The sequence below is a fragment of the Prunus mume genome, linkage group LG6, assembly GCF_029339155.1.
Source record: "Prunus mume cultivar Tortuosa linkage group LG6, ASM2933915v1, whole genome shotgun sequence".
NCBI lineage: Eukaryota > Viridiplantae > Streptophyta > Magnoliopsida > Rosales > Rosaceae > Prunus > Prunus mume.
The window spans coordinates 23,709,333-23,722,932 of NC_142703.1; the positions used below are offsets into that span (position 1 = coordinate 23,709,333).

Sequence of the window (13,600 nt, forward strand, 5' to 3'; positions counted from 1 at the left end):
CGTTGCCTTCGTTATGTATTCTAGTTATTTATTTGGAACACTTGATGTTTATTTCTGTTTTGTATGAACATTTTGCCTTGCCTGGGGCAAGGTTATGTTGATTTGCTATGATATTAGACTTGTGTTGTCATTTGATATCAGTTGTGCTAGCAAAATGATAATCATGTGATTGATGAGAAATAGCCAGAGTCAGGCGTTTCATTAAGTAAGTGCCGAAGGGCAGAAGGTACAGAGTCATAGCTCAAAACCAAAGTATAAGAAAACATAATGTCCTAGGGTCTAGGTATGTTTACTTATAGAAGTACTTGAGATGATCAGCGTTCCAAGGATGTGGTAAGGTCTTGCTCTTGGGATCGCGAAGCTGATACGTGCCAAGTCGGCAGACTTTAGTAACCTCATAAGGACCTTCCCATGTACAGCCTAAGGTACCTTGTAGGGTTCTTAGTGGCCAAGGAAACCTTGGCATGACCCAGTCCCCAATCTTGAAAGCATGGGGTTTGACCCGGGAGTCATAGTACTTGGCGATGCGCTATTTGTACACGACGTTACGCATGTTGGATTGGTCACAAAGCTCGTCAATGAAGTGGAGGTTCAAGGCTAACTGCTCGTCATTGGCTTCGGCCTCAAAAGTGGAGATTCGGTGGAAAGAGATAACGGTGTTTCTCCTGTTGAGGTAAGGAAGGTGGCAGTAGGACCAGAGAACTTCTGGGAGTAGCTCTGGCCAGCAACCCTTAGCTTTTTCAAGCTTGGTCTTTAGAGTTTTCTTGATGATCTTGTTCACGGCTTCAACCTGGCCATTGGAGTGAGGATGGGCTGGGGAGGCGAAGCAAAGACTTATCTTGAGGTTGGAACAAAATTGTTTGAACTTTGTATTGTCAAATTGCCAGCCATTGTCCGTGACGATGGTTTTGGGGATGCCGAAGCAACATACGATATTTTGCCAAACAAAAGTTTTGATGCGGGCTGCAGTGATGGTGGCTAAGGCTTTAGCTTCAGCCTATTTGGTGAAATAGTCTACCGCCACAGCTGCATACTTGACTTGGCCCTTGCCCTCAGGCATAGGTCCAATGAGGTCAAGTCCCCATTGGGCAAATGGCCAAGGGCTGACCATGGCTGTCAATGGTTCAGCTGGAAGTTGTGGGATGTTGGCAAATCGCTGACACTTATCGTACTTCTGGGTGAAGGCCTGGGCATCCGTATGAAGTGATGGCTAAAAGTATCCTTGCCGAATGGCCCTTATGTGCTAGGGAGCGAGCGCCTGAGTGGTTGCCGCAGATGCCCTCATGAATCTCCCTTAGGACATAGTTACCTTCTTCTGGGGTCGGGCACCGAAGGTAGGGGAGGCTGAAGCCACGCTTGTATAAGGCACCATTGATGATTAGGTATCGGACAGAGCGATAACGAACACGCCGTGCTTCAGCAGGATCAGCAGGTAGTGTTTGGTTTTGCAAGAACTGAATAATGGGGTCCATCCATGTATGGCTATGATCAATGGTACAAATGAGCAGTGCCTATGTACTAGGCTAGTCCAAGAACTCGATGTGGATGTTGCGACCTGTGCCCTGTTCCAAGGCCGAGGCTAACCTGGCTAATGCATCAGCATGGCTGTTCTCAAAGTGTGGTACTTGGCTTATAAGATGAGTGTCGAATGTTACAAGCAAATGGCGGGTATGCTGCAGGTAGGCGGTGATAGAGATGTCTTTGGCCATGAAGTCCTGATTGACTTGATGGACAACGAGCTGTGAGTCGCTGAATATCTGAATTTGCTTGGCGCCCATCTCCTTAGGCTAGCCGAAGGCCAGACTAAGAGTGCTTCGTATTCGGCCTCATTGTTGGAGGCGTGGAATTTGAAGCGGAGGTTGTACTCAAGGACAACCTTGTTTGGGGAGATGAGAACGAGGCTGGCCCCACATCCTTGGGCATTGGATGAGCCATCCACATAAAAGGTCCACAAGGGCTGGGTCAGGTCGAGGTTCCCATTGTTGGCGACATGGAGCTGGCCCAAAGGAAGATTGGGTTCGGTTTTGATCTTGGTAGCGGTCGAAGCCTGGGGTTCTGTGAATTCTGATATGAAGTTAGCAACAACTTGGCCTTTTGTAGTTAGGCGGGGTTTGTAGTGGATGTCAAATTCACCAAGTTCAATGACCCATTTAACCAACCTCTCAGAAGTTTCTGGCTTCTACAACACTTGCCTGAGCGGTTGGTTGGTTAAGACATGGATGGTGTGAGCTTGGAAGTAATGGTCTGAGGCGTCTAGCTGAGACTACGAGTGCGAAGGCTAGCTTCTCAATGTCTAGGTGCGAACCTCGGCATCTTATGTAACGCTTTGCTAACATAATGCTGGGTGCTCGGCACTTTCTTCGGCGAATGAGCCTGAGCTAACCGCCGTGCCGAGACAGAGATAAATCATGAAGATGTCTCGGGCTCAGGGGTTGACAATAAAGGGCCCGGCTCATGTACTCCTTGAGCTCGCTGAAGGCCTTGTCACACTCGGCAGTCCAGGTAATGCTTTGTTTGCTACCCTTAAGTGAATTGAAGAATGGGGCGCAGCGATCAGTAGCCTTGGAGATGAATCGGACAGACTGCGACACGCCCAGTAAGGCTTTGAATGTCCTTGACCATCTTAGGTATCGTCATTTCTAAGATGGCCTGGATCTTCTCTGGATTGGTTTCAATACCTCTCTGGCTGATCATGAAGCCAAGGAATTTGCCTGAAGCCACCCCGAATGCACTCTTGGTGGGGTTGAGCCTCATTCTACACTCCTTCAAGATGGTGAATGATATAACCATTATTTTGTACATTTTTATTATCTTTATCTTAGATTCTTGCTATGTTCTTGAATGAGTTTAGTCCATTTTTACTTAGTTTTGTATTTTACTAGGTTTGAAGAGTCAAGATGGAAAAGCAAGCAAAAGGAGCAATTTTGGGATTGAAATATAATGTGCTGTGCAGAACAGTCAACTTGACAGAATATACTGTACTTCCTCAGAGCGAACCAGATGTTGAGCCTTATATCGTTGGAAAGATACGGATGTTAGCTTTCTGTAGAATTTTACGATTCGTGATTTGGACTTGTGTGGAGAGAGTTGTGGCCGTTTTAGTACAGACAGTTTGGGCAGAATGTGTTCTGCGGGTTTTGCAAAATAATCCCTTTGAAGTCCAATCCTTGGAGTTTAATTTGTGTCATTTACATTTGAGAAGTGTCTACAAGGATGTGGAGTTATTTTCTGAAGTATGATCCTATATTTAGTAGGATTTTGGATGCCAACTCATCAAAGACAATTGAAGCCAAACTAGGAAAACATAGTTACCAAGTCAAAAGAGGATTTGTTCCTTATTTAAAGAAGACTAGAAAATAGGGTTCTTTGAGGCTGGAATTTGAAGGAGAGTCAAAGAGTCGCTGCCATCGTCAAGTTCTCAAGCATCGTCACAATCCATAAGTTTTATTTTATGTTTTCTAGTTTTTCAATTATGTTTTCTTTGAACATGCACTACTACAAAAAAGGAAAACCACGACGGGAATTCACCGTCGTGTATTCTGTTTTCAAATGGTCGTGGAATCCACCGACATCTTTTCCATAACAAAACCACGACGGTGAATAACCGTCGTTGTTAAAACAAAAAACGTCATCAAAAAATAAAAACCGACGTCTTTGTGCTGCAAAAAGACATAAAAAACAATCGAGGATAGGAATAGACGACCAACTCCAACAAAAACAACGTCGTTAAAAAGGAAACAGATGACAAATATAAATACGACGTCTTTACAATCATAATAGACGACGTTATTGACACCTACTACGTCACAACATTTCCCACAACCGTCGTAAAATAAATTTTCCACTTCGATTTTTTTATGAATTATGACGTGGAAATAGATGTCAGGGTCATTACTTACGACGCATATATTTACAGAGACGACGTTGAATTTGATAAATAACGTCGGTTCCAAATAAATGAGAGCCGTATTACAGAATTTATACGTCATATTTTGAAAATAAACGACGTGAAAAAAGATGGTGTCATTAATTACGACACAGTAATTTATAATGACGACGTTGTAGTCTATATACAACGTCGTCACCATTAAAAAGACTGTCGTCTTTAATAATTTATACGTCTTCATTTAAAAAATTGACGTCGTCTAATTCATATATCTTAACGTCGACAAGTTTAATGGACTTCAAATACCATCGTAAAATATATTTTCCACTTCGATTTTTCTACGAATTATGACGTGGAAATAGATGTCAGGTTCATTAATTACGACGTATGTATTTACTTAGACGACGTTGAAATGAATAAACAACGTCGGTTCCAAATAAATGAGAGCCGTATTACAGAATTTATACGTCATATTTTGAAAATAAACGACGTGGAAAAAATGATGGGGTCATTAATTACGACACAGTAATTTATAAGGACGACGTTGTCGTCTATATACAACGTCGGTACCATGAAAAAGACCGTCGTGTTTAATAATTTATACGTCTTCATTAAAAAAATTAACGTCGTCTAATTCATAAATCTTAACGTCGACGAATTTAATGGACTTCAAATACCGTCGTGAATTCATCCTTTTCCACTTCGTTTATTAAAGAACTTACGACGTGGTAAATTCATGACGACGTCGTCTTTTGTAACGTTCAGGTTAAAATTCTCATCTTTTAGACGTCGGTATTATGGGATTGGAGTCGTGTTATTTTGAATTACATGGCGGTTCTTTATGCTTGTCCGACGTGTTATCCTGGATTACTGTTTCACAATAGCGTCGTGGTTCTTCATTGTTACTTTGCTTTAAGACGTCGGTAAATATATTGCGGTCGTTGAATGCTCCAAAACGTCGTTATTTATTAGAACAGACGTTTGTTTTTCACATTTTTATCAAAACCGTCGTGTTTTGTAATCTGGAACCAGTAATTTTTGTTCTGATTGTTTTGTGGCCAAAACCTGTATAATGAAAGTGAAGAAATCACATTACAATATATTACAAAATTAATGTCATACACTGCCAATTAAAAGCATCATTCAACCCATATATCTTCACACCCATCTCGAATATTTTGACTCCCTAACTCAACCACCACTTCATCAAATGTGTCAACATTTGGCATCCCCCTAGTAAATGGCTCACACTCAATTCTCACATCACCTAAGACATCATCACCAATAACATCATTATATTCTCTATTAGGCATTGATAACACTACCGACCAACCACGATGCATCGGGTCGTCAACAAAAAATACTTGTTTGACTTGAGAAGCCAAAACAAATTGGTCATTCCTATGTCCAATTTTACTCAAATCTACAAGGGTAAATCCAAGTTCGTCCACTACAAGACCAGAAGTATTATCAATCCAATCACACCTAAAGACTGGGATTGTAAACTTTTGGTAGTCAAGGTCCCAAATTTCTTGAATGACACCATAGAAACCCATATTTGAGAGAATTGGGTTTTTATCCTTGGCACTAGCAACTTGCATAGTATGTGCAAGTAAATAAACTCCACTATTTTGAGTTGTCCGCACATCATCTTGTGCCTTGATGTTGAATTTAATACCTTTAATGAGATAGCTCCTATATAATGGCACTTTGCCATGTTTGGACCAGCTGCTAGCCACCTTAAATTTTCTGATACGCCATGATTGTCTTCCTCATTAAGTTCACTTTGAACCTGCAAATTAATCATATAACTTAATTCAATCTAACATAGAAAGAAGAAAATTAAAAGTCCAATATGTTATTCAATAACATATACCTTGAAGCGTAGCCATTGAATGAAAGTGCTATTGTGCTTATCCTGCAGCCACTTTGTTCTCTTTCTAAATTTTGGAATAAGTGGTCTGGATGTGGATCATATGTTGCCTACATGACACACAAAATTCAAGTATTACGGTCCCAAACATATAAGATAAACATAAGAAATAATTTAAAATGGAAACTTAAAGAATAAAACTCATACGTACTCGATATAAGGTAGGACTTCCTCCGTATTCTCCAAGACATATAGATGTGCTTGGTTCAACAGGTCCCGATCAACTACGCTCACTGTGCAACCTGATAATGGCTTTGAAACTCCCATCTTTTGGCTTGAAGGCACTCCAACTGTACTAACATCAGATAAATGCTCGGTACAAAACTCTACAGCTTCTTCAGCTATATACCGCTCAGCAATGCAACCTTCGGGACGAGTACGATTCTGAACATACCCCTTTAGCACTTTCATATATCTTTCAAACGGATACATCCATCTAAAATATACTGGCCCACAGACGAACTTCTCTGACAAGATGTACTACTAGATGAACCATGATATCAAAGAATGAAGGGGGAAAGTACTTCTCAAGCAAACACAAAGTAACTACTACATCTTCTTCCAACTTATCTAGCTTGGAAACATCAACAGTCTTTGCACATATAGCATTGAAGAAGAAGCACAAACGAGTTATTGCATACCTTGCAGGCTTCTCCAAAACAGAACGAATTGCCACAGGGAGCAATTGTTGCATTAAGGTATGACAATCATGTGATTTAAGCCAAGAAGTCTTGAATCTTGTAAAGATACAAGATTTTTTATATTTGAAGAATAACCTTCAGGGACCTTCATACCATAGAAAGAATTGCAAACCTCTCTCTTCTCTGCTCTTGACAAATTCCAAGGCCCGGGAGGCAAACGAGTACGTCTTTCTCCATACTCGGGTTGCAAATCAGTTTTGACCCCCATGTTCAATAAATCTAATCGAGCAGCAATCCCATCTTTATTTTTTCCAGGGATCTCCAGCAATGTACCAATGATACTATCGCAAACATTCTTCTCAATGTGCATAACATCTAGGACATGCCTCACAGGAAGGTATTTCAATACTCGAGATCAAAGAATATTGATTTCTTCTTCCAACAAACTCTGTCACCATCTTCAACCATATGCAGCACTTCTTCTCCGGTTAATGGCTCAGGGGCGTGCCATATTCAGTTTCCCATTAAAAGCTGCACGTTGCCTCCTATATGGATGATTGATCGGTAACCATTTTCTATCAATGTAACAAATTTTGTGGCCATTTTTCAACCTGTGACTAGGTGTATCATCGCCGCATATTGGACAAGCTTTATATCCTTTAACAACACAACGATAAGTTTCCATAGGCGGGGAAATCATTAATTGTCCACATTAATGCAGCTCTGAGTGTAAAGTATTCTCCATTATGTGCATCATACACTCCTCCAATCCCATCCCACAAAGATTTTAAATCATCAATCAAAGGCTCCAAGTAGACGTCTATATCATTTCCGGGTTGTTTAGGACCGGAAATCAATAAGGTCAACATCATGAACTTTCGTTTCATGCACAGCCATGGAGGGAGATTATATGTAACTAAGATAACTGGCCAGCAACTATATCGCTACTTAGAGAACTGTGGGGATTGAATCCATCAGATGACAGAGCCAATCTCAAGTTTCTCGGCTCATTACCAAACTCGGGCCATTTATCATCAAGAAGTTTCCAAGACGGGGAATCCGCTGGATGAGACATATAACCGTCAATTGATTTTCTAGCGAGCATGCCAAGTCAAACTCTTAGCGGTCTCATGTGATCGAAACATCCTTTTAAACCTTGGAATTGGAGGAAAATACCACACCACCTTGCTGGCACACCTCTTTCAAGATTGAATCTTTGCCTTCCTTCCACCTTGAGATACCACAATTAGGACAATGAGTTAAATCCTCATACTCCTTCCTATACAAGATGCAATCATTGGGGCATGCGTGCATTTTCTCATAACTCAGCCCCAATGCACACAAAGTCTTTTTTGCCTCATACATAGAGGCGGTATTGTATTTCCTTCTGGAAGCAAATCGCCTTGAAGTATCAATAATTCAGTAAAAGCAGACATCACTCATCCCATATTTTGCCTTCAAATTATACAACTTCACTAATGCCGATAACTTCGTGTACTTTCTACAACCAGGTACAATGGTTGATCTCCATCCCCAATCACATTGGCAAACTCATAAGGATCAGATCCAAAATCACCAAAATCATTATCATCCATCTCTATTTCTTCGGACACAAAACTGTACCTACTATAGTCATCATCTTCTTCAACATTTCTACTAGCATTAGTAGTTTGCTTCCCAAGGTTCTCCGTGAAATGTCCAATTCTTATAGCTTTGGTCAACTCCATTAAAGTATAAGTGATCCCTTATAATTCCAACCCCAAACAATTTCAAATTAACACATTTAACACATGGACAACGGATATGTGTGGTAGTTAGAAGATTTTCTATGAAAAGTTCAAAATGCTTCCACCCTAACTCATATGCCTTCGATCTTCTATCCGAGTGCATCCATGACTTATCCATCTCCGACACTATACCCTATTATATATAATAAAGTGAAAAGGAAAGCAATGACCATCACTATAGCAGATTATATAAAGTCTAATAGCAAGTAATATACAACATAGACCACGGTTTTTAAACAAAAACAGACGTATTTGACATATATAGACGACGGATTTTACGTCGTCTAATTATAACCACGACGGTAGTTACATAACACCGTCGTGTATAAGTAATAAAAACGACGGTTTAAAGTAAAAACCGTCGTCGTATGCCTGAAAACGATCGATATCCAGTTTATTTTCAAGATCCCAAAACCCTATTAAGAACACAACATAGACATGAAACCAAGCAAGAAACCAACATATACGTGAAACCAACATATACTAAGCATGAAAACAATAAATCCATTCCCAATTCAACATAACAGAGAGTGATCAAGAAAACATTAAACAGAAAATCCATGAACCCATACCTCCAACAACATTATTAACAAATCGCAAAACATATACCTAAAACCCTTTAACAAAACAACGTAATATATCATTCAATGAATTTACAAGGGGAAGAGAGGGTTTGTACTTACAGAGTTGGCAGAGCTCACAGATTATGACCAAATTGGATTTGACACGCTGGCCCAACTTTGAATTAGAGATGAAGTGAGAGAGCGAAATGTTATGTTGCTTGAAATCTGACAATTTTAGGGTTCAGGGTTAGAAGTATAAAAATAAGAGCCAAATCTGAAAATTTTAGGTCCCGCGAATATTTTAAGAAAGCGCGCTTTTTAAAACATCGACCGAAAAAACACGCGTCGTTAAAATTTAACATTAAACATGACGCTTATTACATTAAGGGCGTCGTGGTAAAACTATGTACCACGCAAAATCAAAAAGGCGTTAAAACTATGAAAAACCACGGCGGGGTTAATTAACTACCGGCGTTGTAAACAATAATAAGCGACTCACGTGTAAACAAAGCGTCGTTTAAAGAGAAACGACGTCGGATTTTTCACCATCGGCGTAAACTCAATATTCCACGACTCAATCACCGTCGTTAAAAGTAATACCCTAAACTTTAAAACCCTAAATTATATATTTGTAAAATTTAATTTTATAAAATTGTTTATGGTTTTACATCCTAATAAATAACAAACATAAACCCTAAACCCCAAAAATTATACTTTAACCATAAACCCTAATAAATAACAACCCTAATCCCTAAACCTAAACCCTAAACCATCAAACTATGTAAGTGATGCTATGACTCATCAAAACAATTTTATTTAGGTTGGACATTTTAATCTTTTATTACACAAACTGCATTTTTTTGGGTTTTAGGGGAAGAAAATATATCAATGACTTCATAGGAGTTGAAGTTGAATTTTTTGAATTTATTTTAAATTTATTTTTAAAATTTTGAATTAAAAATAATAAAATATTCTTATATCAACAACAAACCACGACGTTGTAAATAATAATAAACGACTCACATGTAAAAAGGACGCGTCGTTTAAAAGAGAAACCATGGCGGATGTTTCACCATCGGACGTAAAATACATATTCAACGACCTAATCACCGTCGTTATAAGGTATTAACCTAAACCCTAATAAACGACTTACTTGTTCAAAAGCACGTCGTTTAAAAGCGAAACCATGGCGAAATTGTCATCAAAACGACGTCTTATGTACGTCCCATCACGTCTAAATATCATTTTACGTCGGTTTTTTACATAATTATGTCGTTGGAAAGTTATTACACGTCGGTTACGCAATTTGTTTTTTCTTTTATATTATGAAAACCTCAACAAATTTTCAGGGAAAAAAAGGATGTATATTATAGACAAAATTTGTACATTATATATTATAGACAAAATTTGTACATTATATATTATAGACAAAATTAGTACATATAAAAATATCAAGTGTTCCAAAAATCCTCTAATCCATATGAAGGCAAACAAACTCTGCCCATTCTTTCCTGACTTCATCAATGGCTGCTTGGGGTATGGCGCTTGATCTTTTCCCTTGGCAAACTGCAATCCATAAACAGAAATTAGACACAGACGGCGTTTTTTCATAACCGACGTAGTATATCGATTCAACGACGGTAATTTTAAATGACCGTCGTTGATAATACAAAAAACCACAAAAATGTTTCTGAAAATTTTATTCTTACCTTCTTCTCAAACTCCAAGGAAGGATCCATGATGATGTCCCTCATGAAGCGCATCACATAATACCGCATTCGACACTTCGGGTTGCTTTGGTGTGCTGGCGAGTTTTCGATTGGTGCTTACGGCTGATACGCCTATGTAGGAATTATAAATTTTTAAAGCACTTTCACGATGTTTTTGCCCTCCTCATCAACCACACGATTTCCAGGCAGAGGATCCAGAAAATAGACGGTTTCCCTCTTTGCCCTCACAATCAGCAAGACCCAATGACGGCTGCACAAAAATAAAATAAAAACGACGGTTAATATAAAAAGTCAGCACGAGGGAAAGCGGCGTTTATTCATAAAAACCGGCGTATTATATAGTTTCACACGACGTAATAACTTAATCATCGACGTCATTATAAATTTATCACGACGATAATTAACTACCGACGTGGTTAGTTGTTTCAAACGACTCAATAAATAAATAACCGACGTGGTTAGATGTTTCAAACGACACAGAATTAGTTAAACAGTTTTATAAGTGGTCAATTAGTGAAAATCATACAAACAAAATCCTTTTAAGGAGACTAACCCTGGATTGTAAGGCATCATGAAAATCTGTTCACCATCTGTTTTTGAAGTCGATTGGCTACAATTCGTGATCCGTTAGTGACCCAGCGTGGCACTAACTTGAGCAGGTCGATAAAGCCAACCATGCTGCACATATTTACTTCTCTCAAAACATCATATAAGCACCTAAATATATAAAACAAACGACGGTTATTTATACACAAACGACGTATTATACAATTTCACACGACGAATGAAATAGAAGCAGGCGTGATAACTAATTTATCACGGCGGTAAAAAAACGGCGTGGTTAGTGGTTTAAAACGACGTAATAATTAAACAACCGACGTCTTATGATATAATGTTTGATATTTGATTAGGACAAACCTCATATATACTGCAACCACAGTAGCCCCAATTTCTTCCATGCACTGCAAACTGTGTAATATCTTCATGCAAGACGAAGGTACTTCGATCTGCACCAAACACCTCCTTCTCAATGTTGAAGGTCATGATCTTCTCCTGAGGCTTTAGTGTCATTTCCACATAACGACAAAGGGACTGTAAGGAAGATGGCACCTCCACATTCGAATAATCAACTACTTCATTACCCTGTTTAAAGAAATAAAGCAAAATAAAATGACGTGGTAATTCATTAAAAACGACGGTTTAAATTAAAAAACGTCGTCTATTATAATTTAAACGACGATAATTAAATACCGTCGTTTTAGATAATTTATTACGTCGTAGAAAATAAATTCCGACGTCTAATGTGAAAACAAACGACGGTTTAAAGAAAAATATCGACGTCTGAAATGTGAAAAACAAATTAAAAAGGCAAAGTTATGAGAATATACCTCCTCGTCATGCTTTTCTTCTTCTTGTTTTTCTTTTGTCTTCCTTTTGGCCTTCATCTTTTTTCTCTTTTTTTTCTTCCTTCTTCCCTTCATCTTTGTTTTCTCCCATCTTCTGTTCATCTTTATTTTCTTCTTTCTTCTCTTCATCTTGATTATCTAAAGCCCCAGATTTCTGTTTTAAATAATAAAGAAATATATATATAAGACAGATTGTACAGAGAGTAAAAAAATTAAACCAAAACGTCGTGGTAAGGCATAACCTAAGACGGTATGTAAGAATTATGGACGTCTTAAAATTATTAAACGATGGTAAATAATAAACGTCGTGGTAATTGTATATTACGTCGTTAAGGACTAAAACCGTCGTCTAAAAACCACAAAGTACGACGTCTAGTGGCGTGTAAAACAAGTAAACTAAATACGACGTGATATTTAAATAAACACGACGGGTTATTTATAAAATCGTCGTGGTATGTTTTTAAAACGACGGGTTTATTCATAATAACGACGTCTAATGTTAAAAAAACAGAGAATTCAAAGTTCAGTTATGTTACCGTTTCTTCCTGCTGTTCCCCATTTTTGGCAGTATCATCCTCTAAATGTTGGGATCTCCCTTCAGCCCCAGAACAGCTTGCTTTATCGGACATTGGATTTTTGGGACTTTGCTGTAGACCTTGGTTTTGAGAGGGGCTAGTTTTCGGTTTAAGCATGCTTGGATCAAAATTGGGGATGAGGTGGGAAAGCTGACTTAGTAAATGTTCCCTCTCAGCCTCTACTAATTGTTTGGTTCTAGCTTCCATCTTCTTAGTCTCCTCTTGAAGGACAATTCTTACACTTTCCTTCAATTGATCAGCAAACTTTACCCTCTGTTGTCTAGGTAAATTGAAGAATTGCCTAGGGGAAATCCCAGCACCTACCCTCTTACTCTCCCTAGATGCTCGGGACCCAAAGCCAAGGTCAAGACATCATTACTGCCAGTTATACTCAGACTGCCTTCAGCCACTTGTTTTTGCAATTCATCCTAAAACAAAGACATACAAAAAAGTCAGCACAAGAAAACACACGACGGTTATTTATAAACAAACGACGCAGTATATAATTTCACCGACGCACCAATATAGAAATCGACGTTATAATATATTTATAATGGCGTTAATTAAAACCGACGTGGTTAGATGTTTAAAGCGACGCAATAAATAAACCACCGACGTCTTTTGCTGTAATTACTGAAAACGAGTTGTGATTCCAGATTTAGATCTTTCACGGCGTTTTTGAAAACATTTCGACGTAGTAATAACATTAAAACGACGAAAAAATTAACCACCGACGTCTTATCTATAATTACAGAAAACAGAGTTGTGATTCCAGTTTTAGATCTTTCACGACGTTTTTTAAAATATTTCGACGTAGTAAAATCATTGACATGACGAAAAAATATAACATAAGACGTAATAAGAATTATATATACACAGTTTAATAAAATTTTAAAACAGAGTGTGTAGGCTTACAATTAATTTTGCTTTCTCTGCCACCTTTGGATCTGGGATGTTACCATGTTTGTCCTGTCTAGCTTTCTTCCATAAGGTAGATCGATCAATTTCTACCCCAGGCATGGTTTCCTCCAATTGATCCTCCAAACCAGCATATCCTTTTCGAGACAATCGATGATTGT

At 38.6% G+C, this 13,600-nt stretch overlaps 1 protein-coding gene across 1 annotated transcript; it reads right to left on the reverse strand.

The window, feature by feature from the left end:
• Nucleotides 1–1,163: 1,163 nt before the first annotated feature.
• On the reverse strand, nucleotides 1,164–1,778 carry LOC148916524 (uncharacterized). Its single transcript, XM_089055153.1, has 2 exons — nucleotides 1,585–1,778; nucleotides 1,164–1,482 (listed from the first exon to the last, which is right to left on the reverse strand). Exons 1-2 carry the CDS (start codon nucleotides 1,776–1,778, stop codon nucleotides 1,164–1,166), a joined length of 513 nt encoding a protein of 170 aa, XP_088911279.1.
• Between the last annotated feature and the right edge of the window lie 11,822 nt (nucleotides 1,779–13,600).

What these genes read in the sequence shown, in the direction of transcription:
- LOC148916524 (XM_089055153.1), bottom strand. Translation starts at nt 1,778, where the DNA reads ATGGGCGCCAAGCAAATTCAGATATTCAGCGACTCACAGCTCGTTGTC. An exon ending in CATGCTGATGCATTAGCCAG is followed by an intron (nt 1,483 to 1,584) that starts GTTAGCCTCGGC and finishes CATTGATCATAG; the next exon opens with CCATACATGGATGGACCCCA.